Here is a 26,414-nt window from a genome sequence, read left to right as displayed (position 1 = left end):
CACTTGTTTGAAGACTGCTGGGAAAATGGCACCAATTAAGGTAAGAGGGAAAGAAACACAAGATAAATAGCTCAACATGCTGGCTTCTGCTACATCTGGAGAGATCTGAACTGAAAGGATATATTTCTTTGCACATGACCTAAGGACATAAAGCCACACTGAACAATCAGCTCCATCTGGTTCCCAACTTAAAATCACATCTAAGACTTATCTAGTAAATAAAGAAGAGCTACATAAAATCATAACCATTGTAGATACTTATGTAAGATTTTGCTGTACTAAAAACTTATCCTAAGTTACTGCCACTGGTATGATATTGCTTATGGCGGTTCTCAACCCAGAGAGATTTTACTCCCAGAGGATATTTAGCAATGTCTGGAGACATTTTTGGTTGTTACAGATGTGGGGGTGGAGGGCTACTGGTATCTATTGCATAGGGGCCAAGGCTGCTGCTAAATATCTGATAACACACAGGATAGTCCCTTATAACAAAGAATTGTTCAGTTCAAAATGTCAATAGTTCTGAGAAACCCTGCTTTAGGGGATGGCAGTGTCTATTGTGTATTTTTATTTTACTCCTATTTTCATGAGTATTCACTATTTGTTACCAAAGCCCAATAGTATCACCAATTTCTGACAGACTGGAGTCATGAACCACAATAGGTAGGAGCAATTATGTTCCTATGTGTTCTATGGGAACTACTATGTTCAGGTGTGTTCCTTCCTATGATCCCTCACAGGGTACTCGAATGGTATCTAAGACCTGGTGGGCCACAGGAACTGCAGTGGGCCTTGTCTGGACTCTGCCAATGTGTGGTCTCTCTGGATTACCCTGTGCATTCTGGCATGACACTGAAATTGGTGTTAATGTCTTGAGGTCATCTCAGCTAGCCCAGGATGGTGCTGGGCTATACCTCTGCTATCCCTAATCCAGACCTAGAATATAATTTTAAGAAGAAAAGAATCTGGACTCAAGTCGTTTTTAACATGTTTAAAAGTAGGCGTGTGGCTTTTGGTGCTAATTTTCTCCATTAATACAATGCCCTTTTGGACTTTTCCTCATTTTGTAAGGCTGTCCTTCTGTATGTTGCTAAGATTTTCCACAACAAACTCTGTGACCTCATTTCTGCCTCTCATTCTTTGGCCTGTGTTGTCCTCAAGGCTGCTCTACTCGGTCAAGGTCTCCATTTCATTGAGCTATGCTTGGACTTCCTGGGTTTGCAGGAGTGACTAAAAGAAGACCTAGACTTAACCATCAAGACAACCCCAGCTCCAGAACCATCAAACCACGTGCCCTTCATGAGAGGTGGAACACACCTCTGACCCAATCCTGCGTTGCTTGCCCCATAAATTTGAAAGTGCTCATCAATTAAAACATTCTCCACAAAAACACAGGTCTGTACTGGTTATGGAATTTCAGTGCTCTCTCATCTCCTAAGACTTGGGCTTATTTTTTAAATGGCCTCAAGTTACCTATTTTTTCTCCTCAGACTGATTTGTTTTAGGAAAAAAAGGGGGTGGGGAGAAGGAAATAAGTAATCAGTATGGCACTTAATGGCAAGTGTACAAACCACGGCTTAGAAAATTCTTAGATCCTGTGCAACTGCTCAGGTTTAGGACAGTGCATGCTCCATATACCTAGAAAAGCACATATGCAGTTTACAGAAGAAAGTCCTCAAAACCACACTCTGTCCTACTTTCAGTAACTCGGAGGGCAAATCCAAGAACGGTGGCATCTGAATCTTTAGCAAGTGTGTCTTCCCCGTGGTCTGGTTCTAAAGGTGGTGACTAAGGTTTCTCGGGGCTGCTCCTGGAGCTGACACATGCTGGTCAGAAGAACTGGGTCAGTCTTATGCTCTACAATGTTGAAAGGACAGGCCTTCAGGTGTTCAGACATGGAAGCAACTTCATTAAACTCCCAGCTCTTGACTTTGGAGAAAAGGCTGCTGAATTGCCAGATCTGTTAGGAAACATAGAAGTTCAAAAGTGAATGCCGGGGCAATAATCTCAGGCTAGCTTTATTTGAAGACTATAAGAAAATACCTTTCTTTTCTTCATGTTCTTAGCTTCCAGAGAATGTTTAGTGGCTGCTGCAGACATTTGTTAGTTCCTTCTTCAGCATCCAATTCCTAATCCCCCCTTCCAATTGATAATCTTCCCAGCCAGCCATGTAATGTATGGAAATGACCACAGCAATCTGCATATTGACACCCACCCACCACCCTCCCACCAGCAACAGTGATTAGTTCTAGAATAGACACATGGTTCAAATGAGGACAATTAGTGTCAATGAGACTCTACCCTAGAACTTTTGCTTGAGATATTAAGAAGCAGATTTTCTTTTTCCTTCTGTACTTGAACTGGGAAACTGCTGTCTTAGCTGCTGGCAGCCAAAAGGGACCACCAAGGGATAACTGTGTCTTAGAAAGGAGCCACTAGTGAGGAAGTAGAAATAAGATATAGAAAGTAAAAAGGTCATTGGGGGCATTTTTGAACTGCTAGATCAAATCTTACCTGAAGCCATTACCTGTGGATTTGTTTAGTTTTGTGGGCCAAAATTCCCTTTATTGTTTATGCCATTTTAAGTTGGTGTTGCTTAAAACTAAAAGTATCCTAACACAGAAACCTCAGGAGAAATATAGATATCTGGTACACAAACCCCCTTTTGGCCTTTCCACCTAGGATATGGTGCAGAGTTACTAGTTTTAAAATCTAATAAGGGTACCTGGGTGGCTCAGTTGGTTGAGCATCTGACTTTGGCTCAGGTTATGATCTCATGGTTTGTGGGTTTGAGCCCTGTGTTGGACTCTCCTGTGCTGACAGCTCAGAGCCTGGAGTCTGCTTCAGATTCTGTGTCTCCCTCTCTCTGCCCTTCCCCTGCCCATGCTCTGTCTCTCTCTCTCTCTCAAAAAAAAAAAGAATAAACATTAAAAAAATTAAAATCTGGCTATAAGGATAGGCATAACCTGAGACCCTTTCAACCTGACACTTCACCCTCAGTTTCTTATCCTTGTTCCTATGTAAAAAAAGGTATTTTCTGAGATTTTAGAACTATTTCCCTTTTTTGCTTAAAAAAAGCCATTTTAATATGAGCATCCTTTAGCTCCAACTAAATTCTCTTTCTTCCTTTCTAAAAGGAAATTTGTTTGTCCCAAATAATTTTCAAGAGTGGTCAGGAATCATTGAACTGGGGACAAACATGAGCCAAAAATTAATGGAATTTCTACTACATAAATTAAATTGTTTGCATCCGATTTTATAGAGAAAGATATTAGACAGTTCTAGACTATACAGTTTCTGAGGGCAGGTTCTCAGTCTCATTCATGTTTGTCCCTAACATGTGGATGGGTGGAAGTCAGTGTTTATTAAACACGTGGATGCAGGCCTGGATACATGAAGGAGAGTCTCATGATTATTTTTTAAAGAAGACTGTTCAGGGAATAAATAATAGAAAACATATAAGATGTTTTAGACATAATTAATGAAAATAGGTGTAAACAACTCTAACTCCCCAGTGCCAGTTTGTACACCCACATTTTGGGAAAAAATTCAACAGTGAGATTATGGAATTATTGAGCTAAATGGGCATTATTAATTTGTGGTTCATATTACCAACATATTTACCATGGGAAAGGATGCTAAGGAGTTTCACTTCTGTATGGTATAAACTAATAGAAGTTATGATGCAGTTCGGCAAGTGTAATGCGATTGGAAAAAAGAAGTAAGATTTTTCTGAAGAGAAAGATTCTTTGATTTACACAGCAGCTTTTTGAGAAAGTAAATAGGTATTTGAATCAGGAGAGATCAGTGGACCAAATTATTTTAGAATTTCAAAATTCCTTTAACAAAGGCAAAAAGTCTTGGGCGCCTGGGTGGCGCAGTCGGTTAAGCGTCCGACTTCAGCCAGGTCACGATCTCACGGTCTGTGAGTTCGAGCCCCGCGTCGGGCTCTGGGCTGATGGCTCGGAGCCTGGAGCCTGTTTCCGATTCTGTGTCTCCCTCTCTCTCTGTCCCTCCCCCGTTCACGCTCTGTCTCTCTCTGTCCCAAAAATAAATAAACGTTGAAAAAAAAAAAAAATTAAAAAAAAAAAAAAAAAAAACAAAGGCAAAAAGTCTTTTTTAAAAAATGAGTTGATATGGGACTGAGGAGAATTTGTTGGCATACTGTATCAGAGTCCAGGCAAGAAACAGATGGAACACTTAACTTGGTAATTTGAAGAGAATTAAAAAAAATAATGATATACAAATGTATGGGCAGGGTGTAGGAAAGCCACAAGATATAGTGCAGTACCCAGGCAAGTAACAATCTAGAGCATTAATACCCTAGGCATGAAAGGGAAGAAGAAAGGAGGTCATTGTATCCCAGAATGAGTAACTTTGTGGAGAGAGCCACCTGAAACAGTCACCTTCAATGGAGGGACATGGCCAGTGCTAGGTGTCATGGAAGGGAAAAATGCATAAAGGGAGGAAGCCAGAAGAATAGATACATCAACTCAGTCTACCTCCCTCCCATTTCCTACTGATACACTCCCATTTGATTAGCCCAAATGGAAGCTGGCGGGCAAGTCTGCTGATTGAGGCAGTCTGTAGAGATCAGCCTCCCAGGGAACTGATCACAGGGTTGGAGAATGAATCATGTGAGCAAGCAGAAGATATCCAGGACACATACACAGAGATAAACAGGCACTACCATTTGTATTGTCATTTATATGTCTGTAGGTCTGTCTTCCCTACTGGACTGGCCTCCTTGAATTTAGGAATTATGTCTTATTCCCAGTAACCTAGTACATTGCCAGTGCCTGGTACAGTGCTTGGCACATAGAAAGCTCTTCCTAAATAGTTGTTGAGTGAATGAATGAATGAATGAATGAATAAGAGTTTACTTGCCTTTCTGTGGACTCTCCAGGAAGTGCCTCCATGAGAATACCTCTTCTTCTTCCACTGTAGGAGGACCATCCCTCTCTCTTGTAACAAAGTAGCACAGATATTTCTCATCAGCACAGATACCTGGGAAAGCTGGGACAGGCTGATGCTGTCCAAGAACCCAGCAATGTACTGCAAAACCTCCAGGGGCAAGCTGGTTAGAGAATTCTGGCTTTTTGCTCCACGGCCTGAGAGATGGTTGTTCTTCTTTCTCTCACCCAGCTCTGAAGCAACCTCTGGCTTGATGGCAAAGGTCTTGAGCTCCTGACTATAAATCACTTTTGCCTTTTGTCCTGGGGGACGGAAATGGTTTTGAATAAAAGTACATCCCAAGTAGGCGAGAGGGCATCGATGCTGGAACCAGCCATTGAGACATGATTGAATGTCTGTGTGGACATTCTTGAAATGTAAGGGAAATTCATCCCTCCTGAAGAATTTGTTGCAAGTGAAAGTGAAGGCAGAGCTGCTTTTGTTATGTCTCCGGGTGACACACTCACTGTGGAGTTCCACATGGAGCCCCCCTGGGTTGTCAGTGGTTAGGAGGTCAGCCAGCACTGTCCCAGAAGAAAACTGTTCTGGCTCAAAATTGTATGTCTGTGTAGCAAAATCCATAAACAGCCCATCAATGCTCCTAGATTCGGAGATGACATGACCTTTAAGTTCTCTTTCTAAAGCACACAGGAGGGTGGTTTTGATGAGATCTGATTTGGGCAGGTCCTCCACAGTGATCCCTAAATCTGAAGTATCTACGGCCTTGTGTTCACTTGGCTTACAACTCAACATGGCATCTCCAATGCGAGCCCGCTTCCCACAGTAGCTCACAGGAACTTTGAAGGTGTAAACAGTCTTTACTTCCTGAGCCTCAAGTTTGCCATAAACAAAGTCTCTCTCCCTAGGTGTACAAGCAGCCATCTGACCAAAGTGAATAAGCATCCTCCCATTGTGCACCAGATACATATTATAGTCCTTTGCATCCACAGCTGTTTTCAGTCTTTCCAGAACACCATCCTGCCAAGGGGCAAGCCCTGTCTTTTCCACGACTGCATTAAAGTCCTGCTGCTTCTGTTTTTCCTGTGGTTCTTTCTCTTTCTCTTGGAGATCATCCTCCCTTACCATGTTATTGTCACTGGAAACCTGTTCTTTTCCTGGGTTGTTCCTGTTATTGTTGTCACAGTTCACTGATGTACTTGTTAAAGCAGAGGCTGCATGCTCTTTGCTGAATATATTTTCCCACTTGTCATACTTGGCCAGGTCCATCCCTTCTTTGGTTTTGGCTAATGCCTCTCGTTCTTCTTGACTCAGCTCTACCATTTCTCCATTAGCTGCTGACAGAGACCCATGTGGTACCAAACTGGCATCCACTCCACCCACTGCTCCTCCCATTTCCTCCCAAGTGGCTTCACCATTCATGGTAGTTTCCTCCCGAGTGGGCTCTCTAGTTTCTGGGAAAAGTTCTACCATTTTTAAAGATCTGAAAAGGACCTTCTGGTCCTGGAGGGCCAGGGCTGTGTCCAAACACTCCTCACTGGGGGTCTCTTTCATGATGTTCTCATGAAGGGTAGTTTCAGAGTCCACGTTTGGCCAGCGATTCCACTCCATGGAGCAGCAGACCACACTGGCAGGGCACACTTGCAAGTGTTTGGCCAGCTTGTGGCGGGACATGGAAAGGGGGCAGCCATATTCAGAGTTGAGGCATGGAACCTGCTCCAGAGGGCAGAGGAGCTCATGCTCTGCCTCTTTGCACATGTGGAAGGTAGCACCACAGGACAGGTGGCAGTTTATCACCAGACAGGAGACATCAGGCTCCACAGGAATGTGGCAGTGACGGTCAAAGCATTTCTCACAATGCCTGTGCTGCCCACTTAGAGGCTTGCGTGCCCTACCCTGGAGACACCAAAGCAAGGGGAAAGAGAAAACAAATGGGGGAGAGAAGCTCTATGCATGTCTGTGACTGTGTTTTAATTGGCTTATTACCTGTTTATACATGCTTATTATAGGAACCTTGGACAATCTACAAAATCATAGAGAAGAAGCAAAAATCACTCATAATCCCACAACCCCAAAATAACAACTACCAACACTCTCTTCTTCATTTTCCAATAGTTTATTCTATGTATATAGTAGATGTGTTTAGAATAGAAAAAGAAAGGGGCGCCTGGATGGCTCAGTCAATTAAGCGTCCAACTTCAGCCCAGGTCACGATCTCCCAGTTCATGGGTTTGGGCCCGCGTCAGGCTGTGTGCTGACAGCTCAGAGCCTGGAGCTTATTTCGTATTCTGTCTGTCTGTCTGTCTCTTGCTGTCTCTGTCTCTGTCTCTGTCTCTGTCTCTCTGCCCCTCCCTGGCTCTCACTGCCTCTCTCTCAAAAATAAATAAACATTAAAAAAATTAAAAAAAAAAAGAATAGAAAAAGAAAAAGCTGAATGTAATGGACTACAATGTTGATAATTGTTTTTGAGTTGTGGATTATGGGTGATTTATATTATCTTGTTAATACTGTGAATACAATTCTTCATCCTGTATTTACCTTGCTATTATAACATTAGACCAACATGCTTTATTAATGATTCTTTGCAAACTGTCTTCATCGTGGCAGTGTAATATTCCAGAGTGAGTGTGCTGTCATTTATTTAACCAACTACCTACCAAGTGCTGGGAGGAGAGGGGCCATGTCTAGTTTTATTCACATCTGTATCTCCAGCACTTGGACCATTGTAGGCACTCAATTTGCTGAATGAAGGAATTGTCAACCACTTAGTTTATTGCTGGATGTTTGGGTTTTTCATTTTTAAAGTTTTAGTGAAAGTATTTGCCCACAAATCTTTCTCATCTCTCTGCTTTTCCCTTACTCCATGTCAGTTTCTTCTAGGTTCTTCTCTAGCATCTCTGGTTTGGCCAAAAGTCAATAAGTATCATCAACCATAACGGCAAGTCTGCCAGCTGCTTCGGCTACAGGTTAAATGAAGCCAGACCTGGACCCCTGAAAGATGAAAATCCAATAATCACCATACTACTTACCATAGCTTCCTAATTTCTTCTTGCTTTGTAAATCTAGGGGAAAACATGAAAATATGAATATGAATGATTAGTAAGAAAAGCATTTTGGTTATGTGTATTAACAGGCACCAAAGAGACTTTGTATACTCTGATTCCTTTAACCACCCTCGAGGTAAATGTCATTGCCCACATTTTATAGTCCAGGAAATGGAAGCTGGAGAAGTTAAATAACTTGTCCAAGATTATACAGCTGCTAAGTGATGGAGTCCCGGGCCATGCTAGCCCACAGTCTTCTCACTGACACCCAGCCCTCTGGTGAGGCATCTTATCAGGCATGGGATATGTACCTTTTGGTTCCTGTAACTTTTCTCCTTTGTCTACCAACAGTTGGTCTGATGTTCCACACATCCATGCCTCCCATAACTACCACACACACACACATCTGGCCCAAGTTTCCCTCCTAACTTTCTCTCCCAGTAGAGCTTCATGCTCACTACCAGGTCAGCCTGATATTCAGCTTGGCCTGGGGCAGGTGTACAAGTATCTGTGATGTATCTACCATCTGTCCTTCAGCCTGCTGAATTCAGCTGTGCTGTGGCTAGAGCAGGGGTCAGACCCCAAGGCCCCAGAAGCAGGCTGAATGGGAACTCTGGCAAGCAGAAGAGAAGATGCCCTGCCTTCAGGAGAATGTAGCTCCTTGGCTCTGGTCAATTGGTCCCACATGGGAATATGTTGCCAGATCATCCGATTTTTCCAGAGAAACTGGGGATGCAGATTGTTGTGACTGGCGGTAAAGTATGGTTGTTAGGAGGCTGACTGTGCAAGATTCAACCTGGCACTACAAGTCAGTAGTTGTGAAACTGAGAAAGTTACTTAATCTCTTTGTTCATCATTTCCCCCATCTGTAAAAGGGAGAATAATAATAATACCTATCTCATAGCACTGTTGTGGGGAGTAAATGAGTTAAATACCCAAAACTCTTAAAATAGTACTTGTCTCATAGGACATGATCTATACATGTTTGCTATTATAAAATAAGTGTCTTATTTTTATTTTATTTTTTTACAACTTTTTAGGTAGGCTCCACGCCCAGTGTAGGGCTTGAACTCATGGCCCTGATATCAAGAGTTGCGTGCTCTACTGACTGAGCCAGCCAGGTTCCCCTAAAATGAGTACTTTATATTTCATTATATTGCAAAACATCTTGCTGCATAATACATTACGATAAAAATCCTTGGAATTTTAAAGTTGGCAACTAATTTAATCAGAACAAATGCAGCCTCTATTTGGGCCAAGGTAAAACATGTATGCAAACTACATAGGATCTGTAGGTTGCCAGTTTGCAGCACCTGGTCTACAGAGTTTATAGCACAATGTCAGCACTATGTTAGTCTGGGATGGAGTGGGGTGGGTGGGGTAGGGTGGAGTTAGAACCCAAAAGTCAGAAAATACAGTATTTTAAAATTTTATTTTACTTTAGGATTTGCCAATTCATTGTGGGTGAATTTTCCTATAACTTAAAAAAATTCAAATATTCAGAAAAGGTGAAAGAACATATACAATGAACAGCCAAATATACTCTACCTAGATTTTAAAGGTAACATTTTGCCACTTTGGCTTTCTCTCTCTTCCTCTACACACACACACACACACACACTTTTTACCAAAGCACTTGAAAATAGGTTGTTGATATCATGACACCTCATCCCTGAGTACTTTAGCACGTATTTCCTAAGACTGAAGAAATTTTCCTTTGTAACTGTAATAACATTATCTCACCTAAGAAAATGAAAAAAATATTTTCTAATATCGTGTAATATGCTGTCTGTATTCAAATTTACACAATTGTCCCAAAGAATGTCTTCAATACTTTAAAAAAAAAAATTTAACTTTGGAACCAGGGTCCCTTTAAGGTCAATTTATTACATTTGGTTGGTAAGTCTTTTTAGCCTCTTTTAATTTGGAAAAGTCCCCTCAAATTTCTTTTCCAGAAGAGACAGTCTTAAATCTCAAGGAAATTATATTCAAATTTATTCATATGCTCATTTGTTCATTCAGTCCTCCAACAAACATTTGTTGATTACAATGTGCCAGTAAGGGAGCATAAGTGTCACACTGCTTGTTTAGGTAGTTCTTCAACACTATTGCTAAGCAGAATTAGTCACTCACGATGCCTGTTAAATCTATAAGTCTGCACTGTTCACGGTGGCAGCCACCAGCCACATGTGACTATTTAAATTTAAATTAATCAAAATGGAATAAAATTAATAATTCAGGTTTTTGGTCACACTAGCTACAATTCAAGTATTCAATGACCACATGTGATTAGTAGCTATTCTATTGGACAACACAAAACAGAACATTTCCATCTGCATAAAAAGTTCTATTGGACAGCATAGCATAGCATAGTCTGCACCTCAGACTTAAGTGAGGGCTGTGTCTGGAATTCACATCCTTAATATATTACCCGTCTGATTCTTATGCACTAGGACTACTGAGTGTGAAAGAGGAATCATGGCAGATAGCTCTTTATCCCTAATATCCTGAATCAGGAGGCAGGTGAGAAGTTGTAAGCAAGACTACCAAGTGGACTCAGGGCCCAGGAGGAGATAAATTAAGGTGTTAAAGGTAGAGGGGGAATTGAGCAGAGTGAAGGGCTGTGAGGGCTGGACTGAGGTGCAGCAGGATAGGATTGGGCAAGAGGACATCTTTTGGATGTAAGAGTCCAGCTACTGGAGCTTTTAGCATACAACTTAGCATTCAGTTAGGCTCCTGCTATATTCTAGATTGATCACTCCTGTGGGGGGAAAGTTCATCATGGGTTTATTGTGGAAATTTGTAAATATGAGGCTAAAGCATCTGGAATTATTTGCTTGCTCAATAAGGGGCCATTTAACACTGTGACTGGGTATTAACCAGCAGTGGAGGGACAGTGTGGAGGGCTTGGAGTAAGAAACTGCTTCATGGAGGGTGATGAAGCTGCAGGAGCAGGACTGATGGTATGGAATTAGGCAAGATGAGGCAGACAGTAGGCATCACAAGGGAATCACAGCATTTTGGTTTCTGTCTGGAGATGGGGAAAGAGGAGGAGTCAAAGCTGATGCCAAGATTTTGAACAAGGAAGAGAGAACATTGGATGTAATTCTGAGAAAAATAGAAGTCTGAAGAAGGAATTGTTTTGGGGGGGAAAGATGAGCCCAGCAAGTTTAATACAAGTTTTTAAGGTGATGACAGATCATGAGGATGGGAAGATGTGGGTAGAATGGAGAGATGTAGATTTGAGAAGTGTTCACTTAGAAATGAGAGAGGAAGCCATAACTGGAGAAAGAAGAGCATAGAATAGGCATCTGAGCCGTGAAGTACAGAGCTAAGTATGACCACTTTCAAGACAGTGGGGAGAAGTAAAGCCAGAGAAGAGAGACCAGAGAGCTAAGAGTCAGAACTACGTGGCCCCATGTAAAGGAAATGGTGAGCTATAGCCTCAAATGCTGCCTCAAGATTAAGAACAATGATAACAATGTCACTGCTCATGGCAGATCCCCAAAGAGCTCTTGGCAGAGCAAATGTGGCATTTCAGCTGTGCGGTGGGACCCTTGCCACGCAAAATGTGGTGTTTGCTTGGGGCGGAGGGGGAAGCCATTAAACACACATTCCAATATTGGCAGGGCCTGTGGCCTTGTTGGGAGAGTGTGATCATCTGCTTTCTATTCATAAAAGACACAAATAAAGATGCAGTCTGGGTGACTCAGAGTCCCCTACTGGTTTTTAGGTGGGAAAGAAGAGGCAGATCGCAAATGGAATAAGGCTAAGTGAAAGAAGCTACCAGCAGCATGACTGTCTACCTTTGTATTTGCCAGCCTGGTTCTGTCACAAAGTTGAGACCAGCTTCTGGGAAGGGAAAAGCAGGCCTAGCTAGTTCCGTGTGCTCTGTGTGTGTGATGACAACTCAGCCCCAGCAGCAGGGATATGGTTGGCCGGAGGGACAGTGGTGATGAACTCTGAACCAAATCATTTCTTATCCTTCAGCATTATAAAGTATGGTTTTTGTTGTTGTTGTTTTGTTTTGTTTTGTTTGGAGCAGTGCTATTGAAACTGGAAACATTTGTGGTGGAGCCCTATTGCTCTCCATGTCTTTGAAGTTACTTGAAAATATCCCTTTAAAAGAAAACAAACAAACAAACCATGCATGCAGGAACAAAGATGCTGTTTCCTTTGTTTGTTCTGTTTTTAATGATGCTATTTAAAGATCTTCTGCCAGGCTCTGGAGCTACACCAAATAAGTGACTTTGAGAGAGGACATGTACTGAGCAGAAAGACACAAAAGTGTAGACTATCCTTTGGAGCAGTTTGACAGTGGAGGGGAGAAGAAAGATAAGTATAGCCTAAGGGTGTAAAAAATCATATCTAAACCTTTTGTTGTATATCTAGGGGAAATTGTTCCCACTGAGATAAAGGACAATCCAAAATTCTTGATTGTCTAATTATTGCTAGGTAAGCATTATGACCAATCATCCTGGTTTGCCTGGGACTTTCTTGGTTTTAGCTCTGAGGAAGCTTGATTTAAATCCCAGGAAGCCTCTTAGTGCCAGACAAACTTGGATACTTGATTGATTATCTTATGTTGTAGCCACTTGGTCTTGCCCCAAATTGTTCAACTTATATATATCATTGGTTATCTCGTGACATAAGATGATTTGTTCTCCTAATCTCTGTTCCAATGCAGTGACTGGATCCTTATCCTCAATGGTGTTTGTCTGACTTTCATAGACTGAGGAATTTTTCTGCATTTTGGATGCCAGGGAGAAAGAGAAATAAGATTTTAGTGCCTACCATGTGCTTTAAGTAACACCTCATTTAATCCTCAAACAACTATGTGATGTGGGTCTTACCCTTTATACTTTACAGTGGAACACAAAGAAGCCTAGGTTTGTCCAGCTTCAAACTCTGTACTCTTTGCTACATCACACTGTGTCCCTCAGAGACCCACAGAGACATGTGGTCTATCTCTGTGATTTGGGATAAAAGCAAGCCCATGACTAGAGCCCATTAGGGGAAGATCCTCCCTTCCTCCAGTTGAGGCACAGAATACATATATAATCTTTCCAGACTGTAGAGGAACTGGATGTTCATCATTCATAGGAAGTATCTTCGTCCCTCTGATGACTTTTTTTTTGGTCCTCGTCTGGACCATATTCCATACTGTGCCCCATCTGAATAGAGGAAATATGAAAAGTATCCATGTCCCATGGCCTTGCATTTGAGGTAGCATAAATATGAAAGTAAAGTTTTTAGGTTAGAATCTGTAGTATAATATAGATTCTGAGATTTAAACTCAAAAACCTACTAAGTTAAAGCACATACATTATAGAAACTCTTCATGGTGGAAAAAGTTGACAAAATTCAATGACAAAAACAATGTATTTTTATCCAGGTGCCATTTCCTCCTTCAGTTTCTATGCTTCTATGTTCACCTTTAAATTATTACTTCCTGGGGCACCTGGGTGGTCCAGTCAGTTAAGCATCTGACTCTTGATTTCAGTTCAGGTCATGTTCTCATGGTTGGTGAGTTTGAGCCTTGTGTCAGGCTTTGCCCTTGACAGTGCAGAGCCTGCTTGGGATTCTCTCTCCCTTTCTGCCTCTCTCTCTCTCAAAATAAATAAATAAACTTAAATAAATAAATACATTCTCACTTCCTGTCTGAAAAGGCAATACATTCTCTCCTCTTAAAAATGGACTTCAATCAAGTCTATGGTCAAAACACCCTCTGAAACCCTCTCCCCAAATTATGTTTTAATGTTCCCCTAGATAGAGGAGATAGCAGTCAACATGAAATAATTTAGACTTAAGTAGTTAAAAAAAAGTCTACACAGAACTAGATTTTACCCCTTGTACTGGATGCAGTTTAAGTGGAATGTGAATAGGTGAAAGGACCAGGTACATGAGTTTAAGTGATAGATATTCTTTACAAAAATAGGGGATAAGTTAGAACCTGGTAGGGGAGAAACATTTGATGCAAGTTGTGGTGCTGTGTGGACCACTCACAAAGGAGTAAATTAATAAGAAAAGGCAAGTCAGCTAGAACAGTGCCCCTTAAAGTGACCCACATACTGACCCACAGTGTCAGTATTACCTAGGAATTGGTTAGAAATGTAAACTATTGGGCCCTACCAAATCAGACCTATGGAATCAGAACTGCTGCATCCAGCTGATTCTGTTGTAAGCTCAAGTTTAAGAACCACTGAGATAGAAGCTGGTTGATTTTGTGCTTTCAGTCACAGAGGAACTACTGCCCAGTTAGGTAGGAAGGCCTTGGGGAGAGATCTGAAAGGGCAGTGGGCAGTTCTGTCCATATCTTCCCATCTCCACCACCACTGCCTGGATCCAAGCACCATCATACTCATCCAGTCTGGTGCAAAAGCCTGTAATCAGTCTCACCCTTCCCATCTTGTGCTCTGTAATCTACATTCATCAGCAGAAGAGTGATTTCAATAACTTTAACACCGGGTCATTATTCCCACTTAAAATCTCCAGTGGATTCCCATCACGAGGAGTAAATTCTGACACCCTTATCCTGGCCCACAAGGCCCTGCATCAGTGTCCCCTGCTGGCCTCCTTTACCTCACCTCTCCCTTGAGCACTTAGTTCTAGCCTTGTCACTTCGTCCAGTGTAGGGACTTTGTGCTGGTTCTTTCTACTAAAATTCTCCCTTCACTCTTTATTTGTGTTATGGGCTCCTTCCTGCTGTTTAGACTTTAGCTGTTATGTTTCCTCCTGTGGAGGCCTTACCTGATACCCTCAAAATAAAGTAAATTCATGAACACTGTCATGTGCTAGCTAAGTAATTTTTCACAAGTTAATTTCCCTAAAGCTAACTTATTCATTGATAAAATGGAACTCATAATACCCCATAGGATTATGACAAATAACATAAAGTAGAGAAAGTGTCACTCAATTGTTAGTCCTTCCCCTATGAGGAAGGTCATTCCCATGGTCACTTCTGCATCCAGGTCTTATGTCTTCCCATTGCATCACTCCTGCCCCTCTTGGCCAGCCTTTCAGTATTCAGTTCTCCCTCAGGCCAATGTAGCTTATGTTCCACTGCCTGCTTAATCATCTTCAAACCCCATTTAAGAAAAAAGTTTTACCTCAGTCCCATAAGAATGTGAGTACCCTTAAACCACCCCCCCAACTATGGTGCCTTGTATTCACCACATTCATTCCTGAAGCTCTTAAAAATTCAAACAGTATGGCATCCATGCTGGAGGATCTTACAGATGTCACAAAGGCAGATTGAGGCATCTTTGCTTCCTAAGCCCAAGTTTGTCATCTTTATTATTTACCTACATACATTATTCTGTTCATTGAGCAAAAAGGGAAGATGTCAGCTAAAATTGGCTTCTCTATTGCAATGGGCTGCAGAGTCAATACCTTCTAAGGGAAGTTGCTATGATGGAGAGCCTGGGGATGAAGGCCATCAATGGAGCAGAAGTCATCTGGCCAGGAGAATGTGTTTGGGTGGGAAAGGAGATCTGACTGGAATACCAAAGAAGGAGAATACCCTCAAGGAATGTGCACAGTAGTTTCTGAGACACTGAGAGAGTGAGTACAGCCAATGTTCTCCTGGAACTCAATGTTTATTCAATAGGATTGAATTGAATGCAATAAAATAGAACCCTAAAGAAAACAGCTTTTTGAAAGAGCTGTGTGAGAGCAATTTGAGACAGATTTAAGAGGAAAGTTGTAATGATGTCAGATGTCTGCTAATTTGGGGCTTTTTAAAATTTTCTTGATTTTTAAAAAATATTTATTTATTTTTGAGACAGAGAGAAATAGAGGACGAGTTGGGGAGGGGCAGAGAGAGAGGGAGACACAGAATCTGAAGCAGACTCCAGGCTCTGAGCTGTCAGCACAGAGCCCGATGAGGGGCTTGAACCCACAAACCGTGAGATCATGACCTGATCTAAGCCAAAGTCGGATGCTTAACCAACTGAGCCACCCAGGTGCCCCGTGGTTTTTTTTTTTTTTTTTTTAAATAAAGAAAAAGAAATGTTTTCAATGTTATTATGTGAATGTAGCCTTAACTGAACGGAAGAGAATTCTGTGGGCTCAAGTTATAATAGAAACTCTGAATGCTGCCAGAATTGGTTTTCAGGAGGTTGTAGTACTTGTTCTAAATCTTTGCAGTCCTAAATCAGAAATCTGGATTGGGCACATAATCAGAAATCCTCTGCTCTGGAGCTTGTGTGTAGGAATCACCTGGGCAATCTTTTTAAAATGTGGATTTGGATCTGGTAGGATTAGGGCGGGGCCCGAGAGTCTTAACCATGTAACAAGCTCCTGATGATGGTCTAAGAACCTCACTTTGAAATGAAAGTGTCTAGTTTAACCTCTTCATTTCGTACAAGAGAAGCTGAGGCCCAGAGAAAAGTGAAGTGTCCTTCCCTTGCTTCTCACCTTGATGTAATAGTGAGAATTCTGTGGAAAGCACAATGCCATACAGAGCAACCTGTGTTGTGGTGGTGGCGAAGAGCATGTGGGCAGCTTACATGGTACCAAGGACAAAATAGGACAGAGCATGGAAGAATGAGAAAGAGGTGGTGCCTGACTGTCACTGGCCAACAAGGTCATGAGGAGGCATATAGCAGGTATATTTAAATCACTGACTCAAGCAAAAGAGAATGGGATTAACAGATAATAGCTTTAACATTCTTTACTATAATTTTAAAATTAGTAGGCAAACAGGGTTGATGTCAGGGAGATATTTTTAGGCAAGGGCCCCTTTCAGCACCCCTCACATGATATCAGCAACTAACTATTTTGCCTCCTCATGTGGCTGGCCCTGGCGATAATTATTTATTCCTGAGCTTTATCTTCAGTGGAAGTGACAAGGTCAAAAGTTAAAGATCAGAGATATTCTTCAACTCTTAACCTGTTACCCAATTAATTAGTTACTTTAATTATACATTGTTCACCTGTTCCGCTGCTATGGTGATTTTAATTCTAGGGAAAGAAAGTGTATAAACTTAAATACTAAAGTAATCCCTTTGTCTCTTGAAATTTTAACACAACCAGTGGCTGATGATAATTCCCATACCTGGGTCCACAATCCTGGGCTTCTGGGCTATGATTCCAGCATTTTCATTATACCCTAGTTAATTCTCCTATCTGGTGCTTGTGTTATTAGTATCAGTATTTTTAATTATTGTTTTGTATTGGCCAAGAAAGTGCTAATTAGCCAGATTATCTTGGGGTAGCTGTGAGGTAGCCTGTATGCTTGGTTACTCCTAAACCACCACGCCCCTGTCTTGCCAGCACAGCATCCCACCATATACCTTGAAGACCTTGGTACTGTGGAAACCCTGACAAAATTAAGGGAAGTTAGTCAGCTCTATACAATACATTGTCCCCAGCAAACAGGGATAAGTACAATCTAGATGTCTACAGCACAGTTATGGGATATGTCTGGAGGTTACAGAGGCAGGAAGGAAGGAATCCAGGAGTTAGGGTATCTGGGTAGGTCTCTTTTTACTTGGCATTGGTAGCTTTAGCCTGTACACTGCAAAGTTCAGAGTGTACAGAATCCCTTTTGCTGCATAGGCTACTTCCTAGGATGTCCTTAGCTGAACTTTGAACATTAAAGCAAGTCCCAGAGGGAAACAAAATAAACACTGCACCCTTATCCCTGACAATTTATTTGTGCATGCAATGCTATGCAGTTATTGCAAAAACTAGAAATAATCTACATTTTAAAGCTTTTGATACTTCAAGTATCATTCATCATTTTCCCTTTGGCCCTCTGGATGTGCAAGCTCCAACTTTGTAATAATTTGCGGTTTGTGTGCAAAAGCCTGTATAAATTTGTCAACTTGTAAAATACTCTCACTTCTATTCCATGGATGCATTTTGGATTCAAGAGATTTAGAGAGGAGAGAACCACACTTAGGGAATATTGTTAAAGAAAAACAGGTTTTAAGCTCTATGAACAGAGTTTAAATAGCACATACAGTGAATATAATTGTGCTATATTATTAATCGGTAGTGTGACACAGGGGATGGAATTTAAGGTACATAGAATGGCAGTTAACGTAGCAAATGCTGATTGGTGAAAAGATCATAGCATTTGGACTTTAGAAAATAGAAATAGAAAATAGAAATAGAAATCCTTCTACCTATTCCCTCACCATCTTCTCCACCCTGCCCCAACCCCCCATCACTACTGTATAACTTTAGAGACATCACATAGCCACTTTGGTTGATTATAGAAGAGAGAACGTAAGCTGTCAGAAAGCAGGTAATTTCTTCCTGCTCTAAGATTTTTGATTTAAAAGAAGAGTTTACATATGGCTGAGTCTCATTCTCAAAGCCCACCCCTTTCTCCGCCACATCTAACTAATTTGCTTAACAATCCTCTTGTTCAGAGCAAAAAGGTGGTGCGCAGCCCAGCTTCCATCTCCATGTTCATCACTCCACGTGTCCCCCTGGTGCACCTGCTCGAGTTTGAAGAGCTTACCTTAATGGCACGGGCGGAGTCAGCATCTGCTGCACCTGTGTCCCTTGATTGTGAACAAGCAGATTGCAGGAAGTGGCCGTGGTGCATCAGCTGCAGCAGAGGACAGAGTTCTGTTGAGGAGGCAGGGAAAGGAGAGAAAACTTCAACAGAAATAGTTCAAGTGTTTCGAAGTTAAAAATAAAACTATATCACAAGGGGCAATGTGACCAGGCTCAGCTTACGATTTTTTTCTTTCCCCTGTATTCATCAACACTTGGTCTCTACTGGAGTAGCATTTAGCAGGGGAAGCCAGAAGGGAAGTGAGCTTTTATATCAATAGGTTTTCTTTCCTTTGAGGAAGGAGGCAAATCTTTTTAAGAAGGATCATTTTCAAGGCCGGAGCAGCCTCTCAGACTCCTGTGCGTGCAGTCGGCAGATCCAGCTGTGCTCACTGTGGCTGGTGGAGCATTCAGGCCAGGCTGCTGCTCTAATTATAACCATGCTTTTCACCTAAACCCATCACTGGCTGAAGCAGCAACTTGTGCAAGTGACATGTGGTCCTGTTTCTGTTTCTCCTATTTCTTGTCATGACAAGTAAGTGGCTGTCCTCTCCTGGCCCTCTTCTTTCCCCCGCGGCCGGGAAAGGGAGGGTTTGTAAATCAGAAATCAGGCACAGTGTTAATTAAGTCCAGTGTGAGAGAATCTGCGGTGGTGGGTGCTTTGCTTTTACTTTGTCCAACTTCCTCTTTTTACACAAAGAGACAGAGGTTTAGAAAAGTAAATTGTCCATCCAAGGTCACACAGCTGGCTGGTGGAAAGACTCAGTTCTTCTCACTCTGAGTCTGGGGCTCTTCTTTACTTCCTCTTCAAAGAAACCCTTTTAGCGATATTTTAAGGAAAGCAAATATATAATCCTGGCTTCACTAATTTATGTATGTGGCCGAATTACTTAACCACTCTCTCCCTCTGTTTTCTCAATTGTGAAATGGGGATGAAAATACTTGGTGTGACTATGTGTTAGTAAGCTTACACATTAATGCATTAATATAGGTAGAGCACACAAATGATGCCCAGAACATACCAAGTGTTCACCAATGCTGTTATTTGAATATATGGACCGAAGACAGATACAGAATTCGCCTTTCCCTGGATTTTTCCATGCACATATGTCCACATAGGTAAACTTATTTAGGGGTGAACAACGAGCAGTTGAAAATTATAAAAATTTTACATATTGGTCTTGTATCCTGAAACTTTGCTTAACTTGTTGATTAGTTCTAATAGTTTTCTTATGGATTCCTTAGGATTTTCTATATACAAGATCATGCCATCTGTGAACAGAGATATTTTTACTTCTTCCTTTCTAATTCAGATGCCTTTTATTTCCTTTTCTTGCTTGACTGCGCTGCCTAAAACTTTAAGCACTGTGCTAAATAAGAGTGATGAATGTGGCCATCCCAAATTTGTTTCCTGTTTTCTTTTTTTAATGTTTATTTATTTTTGAGAAAGAAAGAGAGAGAGAGAGAGAGAGAGAGAGAGAGAGTAGGGAAGGGTCAGAGAGACAGTCCAGGCTCTGAACTGTCAGCCCAGACCCTGACGTGGGGCTCAAACCCACCAACCGTAAGATCATGACCAGAGTCGAAGTCAGATGCCTAACTAACTGAATCATCCAGGTACCCCTCTTGTTTTTGATCTTAGGGGAGAAGCAGTCAGTCTTTTGCCATTATGATGTTACCTGTGGGCATTTTGTAGATGACCTTTATCAAGTTGAAGAAGTTGGAAAGTTTATCCCAATTTGTTGAGTGTCTTTTTCATGAAAGTGTAAGGAATTTTGTCACATGCTTTTCTGTGTCTATTAAAAAGATCATGTGACTTTGTCTTTATTCTACTAATATGGTATAGTACACAGATTTTTTTTTATGTTGAACCAACTTTGCATTCCTAGATGAACCCTATTTGGTCTGGTATATAATCCTTTTTATATGTTGCTGGATTTGGTATTCTAGTATTTTGTGGAGGATTTTTGCATCTATATTCATAAGGGATATTACTTTGTAATTTTTTCATGATGTCTTTGTTCCGTTCTGGTATCAGAGTAATGTGGTCTTATAGAATGAGTTAGAAAGTGTTCTCTTCTTGTTTTTTGGGGGAGAGTTTGTGAAAGATTGTTGTTAATTCTTTAAATGTTTGGCAGAATTTAGTAGTGAAGCCATCTAGGCCTGGACTTTTCTTTGTGGGAAATTTTTGATTATTAACTCAATCTCTTTATTTGTTAAAGCTCTATTCACATTTCTATTTCTTGTTTAGTCAAGTTTTGTATTTTGTGTCTTCCTAGGAAATTTTCCATTTCATCTAAATTATCTAATTTGTTATGAATAATTGCATAATTTTATAATTTGTGTAGTATTCCTTTACAATGCTTTTTATTTTTGTAAGGTTGGTAGTATAATCTTTCACTTATGATTCTAGTAATTTGAGTCTTCTTTTTTAATTTATTTTCTTTTGGTTTTGGTCAATCTATCTAAAGATTTATCATTTTTTTATCTTTTCAAAGAACTAGCTTTTTTTCCCTTTCAATTATTTAAAAAAATTTTTTGAGGATACTTGACAAACAATATTACATTAATTTTAGATATAAAACATAGTGATTCAACATCTCTGTATGTTACATCTCTATGCTCAAGTGAAGCTACAATTTGTCACTGTACATTGCTATTACAGTACTAGTGACTATATTTCCCATGCTGTCCCTTTTATTCCTGTCATTTAGTTATTCCATAACTGGAATCCTGTGTTTCCCTTCCCTTCTCCCATTTTGCCTGTCTCTTAAGCTTCCTTCCCTCTGGCAGCCATCAATTTATTCTCTATATTTATATGTCCTATTTGCTTTTGGTTTATTTATTTGTTTTGTTTTTAGATTCCACTGATAAGTGAAATATATGGTATTTGTCTTTTGTGCCAACATGGATGGGTCTAAAGGGTATTATGCTAAATGAAGTAAGTCGGACTGAGAAAGAGCTAGCTTTTGATTTTATTGACTTGCTGTATTGTTTTTCTTTTCTTTATTTGATTTATTTCTGCTCTAGTCTTTATATTCTTCCTTCTGCTTACCTTGGACTTAGTTTGCTTTTCTTTTTCTAGTTTATGAAGGTATAAACTTATTGGTTTGAGGGTAAATCTATGGAGACAGTAAAGGGATCAGTGGTTGCTAGAGGTTAGGGGAGAGAGAGGGATAAATAGATAGAACACAGAGAATTTTTAGGGCAGTGAAATTATCCTATAAGATACTATAATGATGGATACATGTCATTATACATTTGTCAAAATCCGTGTAATGTACACCGCCCAGAGTAAACCTTAATGTAAACTATGACTTTAGGTGATGGTATGTCAATGTAGGTTCATCAATTGTAACAAATATACCTACCCCTCCCGATAATGGAGGAGGCTATATATATGAGGGAGCAGGAAGTATATGGTAAATCTCTGTACCTTCTGCTTGATTTTGCTATGAACCTAAAACTGCTCTAAAAAATAAAGACTATTAAAAAAATCAAAAGTAAAAAAGAAAAGGCAAAAAATGTCACAGCCTAAGGGCCAGTGTTTCTCTCCTAGGTCTGCAGTCTTGCTCTGCAAGATCCCTCTGCAGTGATCCAGGATGTGATGGGTAACAAAGACCTGCAAACCTGCTACTACTAGTGTCTGTTAGTTTCCCCAGTAAATATTGACCTAGTTGTTATTATTATTATTATTATTATTATTATTATTATTATTATTTACCAGGTTATTAACATAATTTCTTCCATGATTTATTAATTACTTAAAAATGTACTCTTTATTTCTAAATGGAGAGAGAAGTTGAAGTTTCTTCTAGTCAAATTGCCTTATGACTTAAAAAAAATGCTGCTTATATGTTATTGGTTCATTTAAGTTTAAGATACACTTTGTGGTCTAGTACATGATCATTATGTGCTTGAAAATAATGTGTATTCTCTATCATTTGGATGAAGAAATCTACTTCTTTTAAGTCAAGTTTATTCACTGTGTGGTTAAAAACCTTCTCTATGCATACTGAATTTTAATCTATTTGACTCGGCAATTGTTGAGTATTATATTAAAATGTTCCATTACGATTATGTGTTTAAGTTTCCCCCAGAATTGTGTTAACTTTTCTTTATATGTCTTGGAAATACGTTGTTAAATAGATACAAATGCAGAATTATTATATTTTTCAGGTTAATTGTTCCTTTTGTCCTTGTCTAATATATTTTTACTTTTAACCAAGTGTTTTGCCTTAAAGTATAACTTGACAGATATTAATATATTTATTCAAGCTTCCTTCCTATTTAAAAAAATGTTATTAATTTGAGACACCATTTTTTAAACATAGGATTTTGTAGCTATAAATTTCCTTCTAAGTACTGATTTAACTTCCTCTCATATGTTTTGGCATGTTGTGTTTTTGTTTTCATTTGTCTCTGGGTATTTCCTAATTTTCCTTGTGATTTTGTCTTTATCTATTGGTTATTTGGGAATGTACTTTTTAATATTCATGTATTTGGGAATTTTGAGAATTTTCTGAATTTTCTTTTACTATTGATTTTTATTTTCATTCCCATGAGTTTGGAGAACAGAATTTATGACTTAAATCCTCTCAAATGTATTATTTTATGGCCTCAAAAGCCTTTTATCCACAACATCTTCTATATCCTTTATTCGATTCCTAGATCCTTACATATTTTTCATTGAGAGGTATTTATTTTATTATGTTTTGTTTTATTATTGGTTTTGGGGACATGCTATTAATTTTGTAGGTTGATCATGTACTGGAAAACTTGCTGAACAGTAATTCTAAAAGCCTGACAGTTGATGTTGTCAATTTTCCTAGATAATCATCTCATCTTCAAAATCTGTTGTATTTCTTTCTATGCCAGTTCATACGTTTCTTAGTACTTATGGATTCATATATTAAAACTAATGGTGATTGTGATTTCCCCTTAAATTTTGACTGAATATATCTATTAGAAAACCCTAGGCCCTAAATACTGGTAATAAAATATAAGTTTATATACTGCTCCCATTAAAGGTTAATGACCAACCCAGCCCTGCTGCTGACCCTTTAAAAAAAAAAAAAAAAAAAGCCTAAGGTAGGAATATTACTCAGCCATAAAAAAGAATAAAGTCTTGCCATTTGAAACAACGTGTATGGAGCTAGAGAGTATTATGCTAGGTGAAATAAGTCAGAGAAAAACAAATACCATATAACTTCATTCATATGTGGAATTTAAGAAACAAAACAGACAGGCAAAGGGAAGAGAGAGAGAGAGAGTCAAAGCAAGGAACAGATTCTTAATTATATAGAACAAACTGATGATTACCAGAAGGGAGGTAGGTGTGGGGGTGGATTAAATAGGTGATGAGGATTAAGGCGCTTGTTGTGATGAACACAGGATGATGTATGGAGCTGTTAAATTGCTATATTGTACACCTGAAACTAATATGACACTATATGTTAACTAACTGGAATTAAAATAAAAACTTGAAGTATACTCCTCTAGGATTTTTATGGTTTCATGGCTCACATTTAGGTCTTTAATCCATTTGAATATATTTTTGTGTATGATGTAAGAAAGTGGTCCAGTTTCATTCTTCTGTGTGTTGCTGTCCAGGTTTCCAGAACCACTTGAAGAGACTCTTTTTCCCATTGGATATTCTTTCCTGCTTTGATTAAGATTAGTTGATCATATAGTTGTGGTTCATTTCTGGGTTTTCTATTCTATGTATCTATTTTTGTGTCAGTACTATACTGTCTTGATCATTACAGCTTTGTAATATTGAAGTCTGGAATCGTGATGCTCCAGCTTGCTTTTCTTTTTCAAGTTTGCTTTGGTTATTTGGGGTCTTCTGTGGTTCCATACTAATTTTAAAATTGTTTGTTCCAGCTCTGTGAAAAATGCAGTTGGTGATATGATAGGGATTGCACTAAATGTGTAGATTGCTTTGGGTAGTATAGACATTTTAACAATAGTTGTTCTTCCAATCCACAAGTATGGAATGTCTTTCCATTTCTTGGTGTCATATTCAACTTCTTTCACCAATGTTTTCAGAACATGGGTCTTTCACCTCTTTGGTTAGGCTTATTACTAGGTATTTTATTATTTTTGGTACAATTGTAAATGGGATTGTTTTCTTAATTTTTCTGCTGCTTCATTATTGGTGTATAGAAATACAACAGATTTCTGTACATTGATATTGTATCCTGCAACTTTAATGAATTTGTGTATCAGTTCTAGCAATTTTTTGGTGGAGAACACAGGTAGTAATCTCTTTGACACTGGCATTGCAACTTCTTTCTAGATATATCTCCCAATGCAAGGGAAACAAAAGCGAAAATAAACTATTGGGACTTCATCAAAATAAAAAGCTTCTGCACAGCAAAGGAAACAATCAACAAAACTAAAAGTCAACCCATTGAATGGGAGAAGATATTTGCTAACGATTAGATAAAGTATTAATACTCAAAATATATAAAGAACTTATAAAACTCAACATCCCCCCCCAATAATTCGATTTAAAAATGGGCAGAAGACCTGAACAGACATTTCTCCAAAGAAGACATCCAGAGGGCCAATAGGCACATGAAAAGATGCTCAACATTATGGATCATCAGGCAAATACAAATCAAAACTACAATGAGATTTCACCTCACACCTGATAGAATGGCTAAAATCAACAACACAAGAAACAACAAGTGTTGGCAAGGATGTGGAGAAAGGGGAACTCTCTTGCACTATTGGTGGGAATGCAAACTGGTACAGTCACTCTGGAAAACAGTATGGAGCTTCCTCAAAAAGTTAAAAATAGAACTGCCCTACAATTCAGCAATTGCACTATTAAGTATTTACTAAAAGAATACAAATACTAATTCAAAGGGATACATGCACCCCAGTGTTTATGGCAGCATTATATATAATAGCCAAATTATGGACACGGCCCAAATGTTCATTGACTGATGAATGGAAAAAGAAGATATGGTGTTTGTTTGTTTCTTTGTTTGTTTATTATATAATGGAATATTCCTCAGCCATCAAAAAGAATGAAGTCTTGCCATTTTCATCGATGTGGATAGAACTAGAGCAAAATAAGTCAGTCAGAGAAAGATAGGTACCATATGATTTCACTCATATGTAGAATTTAAGAAACAAAACAAACAAGCAAAGGGATAAAAAAGAGAGAGGCAAACCAAGAAACAGACTTCTAACTACAGAGAACAAACTGATGGTTATCAGAGGGGAGGTGGGTAGGAGGATGGGTTAAATAGGTGATAGGGATTGAGGAGTGCACTTGTTTTAATGAGCACAACGTGTTGTATATTTTGTTGAATTACTATATTGTACACCTGAAACAAATATTGCATTGTTGACTAACTGGAATTTAAATAAAAACTTTTAAAATCCTAAAAAAAAATAAAATAAAAAATAAAAACAAAATTAAAAATTAATTAAAAGTTTAAGATAGTTTTGAGAAGAGGGAATTTTGGAGTCTCTTTGGCCATCTAAGGAATTAGGAAGGCCTATCTCCTGGGAGAGTTGTGGGGCTGATGTGTAGTACTGAGCTATACTTGTTAAAGCATCTCTAGTTTTTACACTTCTGTGGGAATCAAAGTGACACTGACCCATACATTTGGGTTTAGAAGCATACAAAGGAAAGAAAAGAGGCATGTATAAGAGACAAGAACATTTTTCTATATGATCTGGTATTTATTTGTACTTTGATCAGAGAAATCCAAACTCCACCACATTGGAGTTATTCTAGAATTCCAGGCAATCTCTTAGACTGCAAAGCCCCAGCTTGTCATACTCGACCTGATTTGTCCAGGAGATAGACCTACAGCTGGACCAGCACAGATGTGGAGAGAGGAACTCTTTTCTTCTAGCTGGGATCTTGTTGGTGAGGGATACTTCTATAGACAATGAAAAGAATGGCAGGATGTCTCACCCTCATCA

The 26,414-nt window shown here is 39.5% G+C and overlaps 1 protein-coding gene across 1 annotated transcript; it reads right to left on the bottom strand.

Annotated features, from left to right (window-relative positions):
- Positions 1-1,744: 1,744 nt before the first annotated feature.
- On the bottom strand, positions 1,745-19,001 carry FBXO40 (F-box protein 40). Its single transcript, XM_060639853.3, has 5 exons — positions 18,651-19,001; positions 18,430-18,539; positions 7,941-7,973; positions 4,888-6,807; positions 1,745-1,960 (listed from the first exon to the last, which is right to left on the bottom strand). The coding sequence occupies exons 3-5, from the start codon at positions 7,941-7,943 to the stop codon at positions 1,745-1,747; spliced, it is 2,139 nt and encodes a 712-aa protein (XP_060495836.1). The 5' UTR covers positions 7,944-7,973; positions 18,430-18,539; positions 18,651-19,001.
- Between the last annotated feature and the right edge of the window lie 7,413 nt (positions 19,002-26,414).

The sequence above is a fragment of the Panthera onca genome, chromosome C2 (assembly GCF_046562875.1).
Source record: "Panthera onca isolate mPanOnc1 chromosome C2, mPanOnc1 haplotype 2, whole genome shotgun sequence".
In the NCBI taxonomy this organism is placed as follows: domain Eukaryota; kingdom Metazoa; phylum Chordata; class Mammalia; order Carnivora; family Felidae; genus Panthera; species Panthera onca.
Note: the sequence above shows the minus strand (reverse complement) of the source record. Positions and strands in the feature narration are given on the sequence as shown.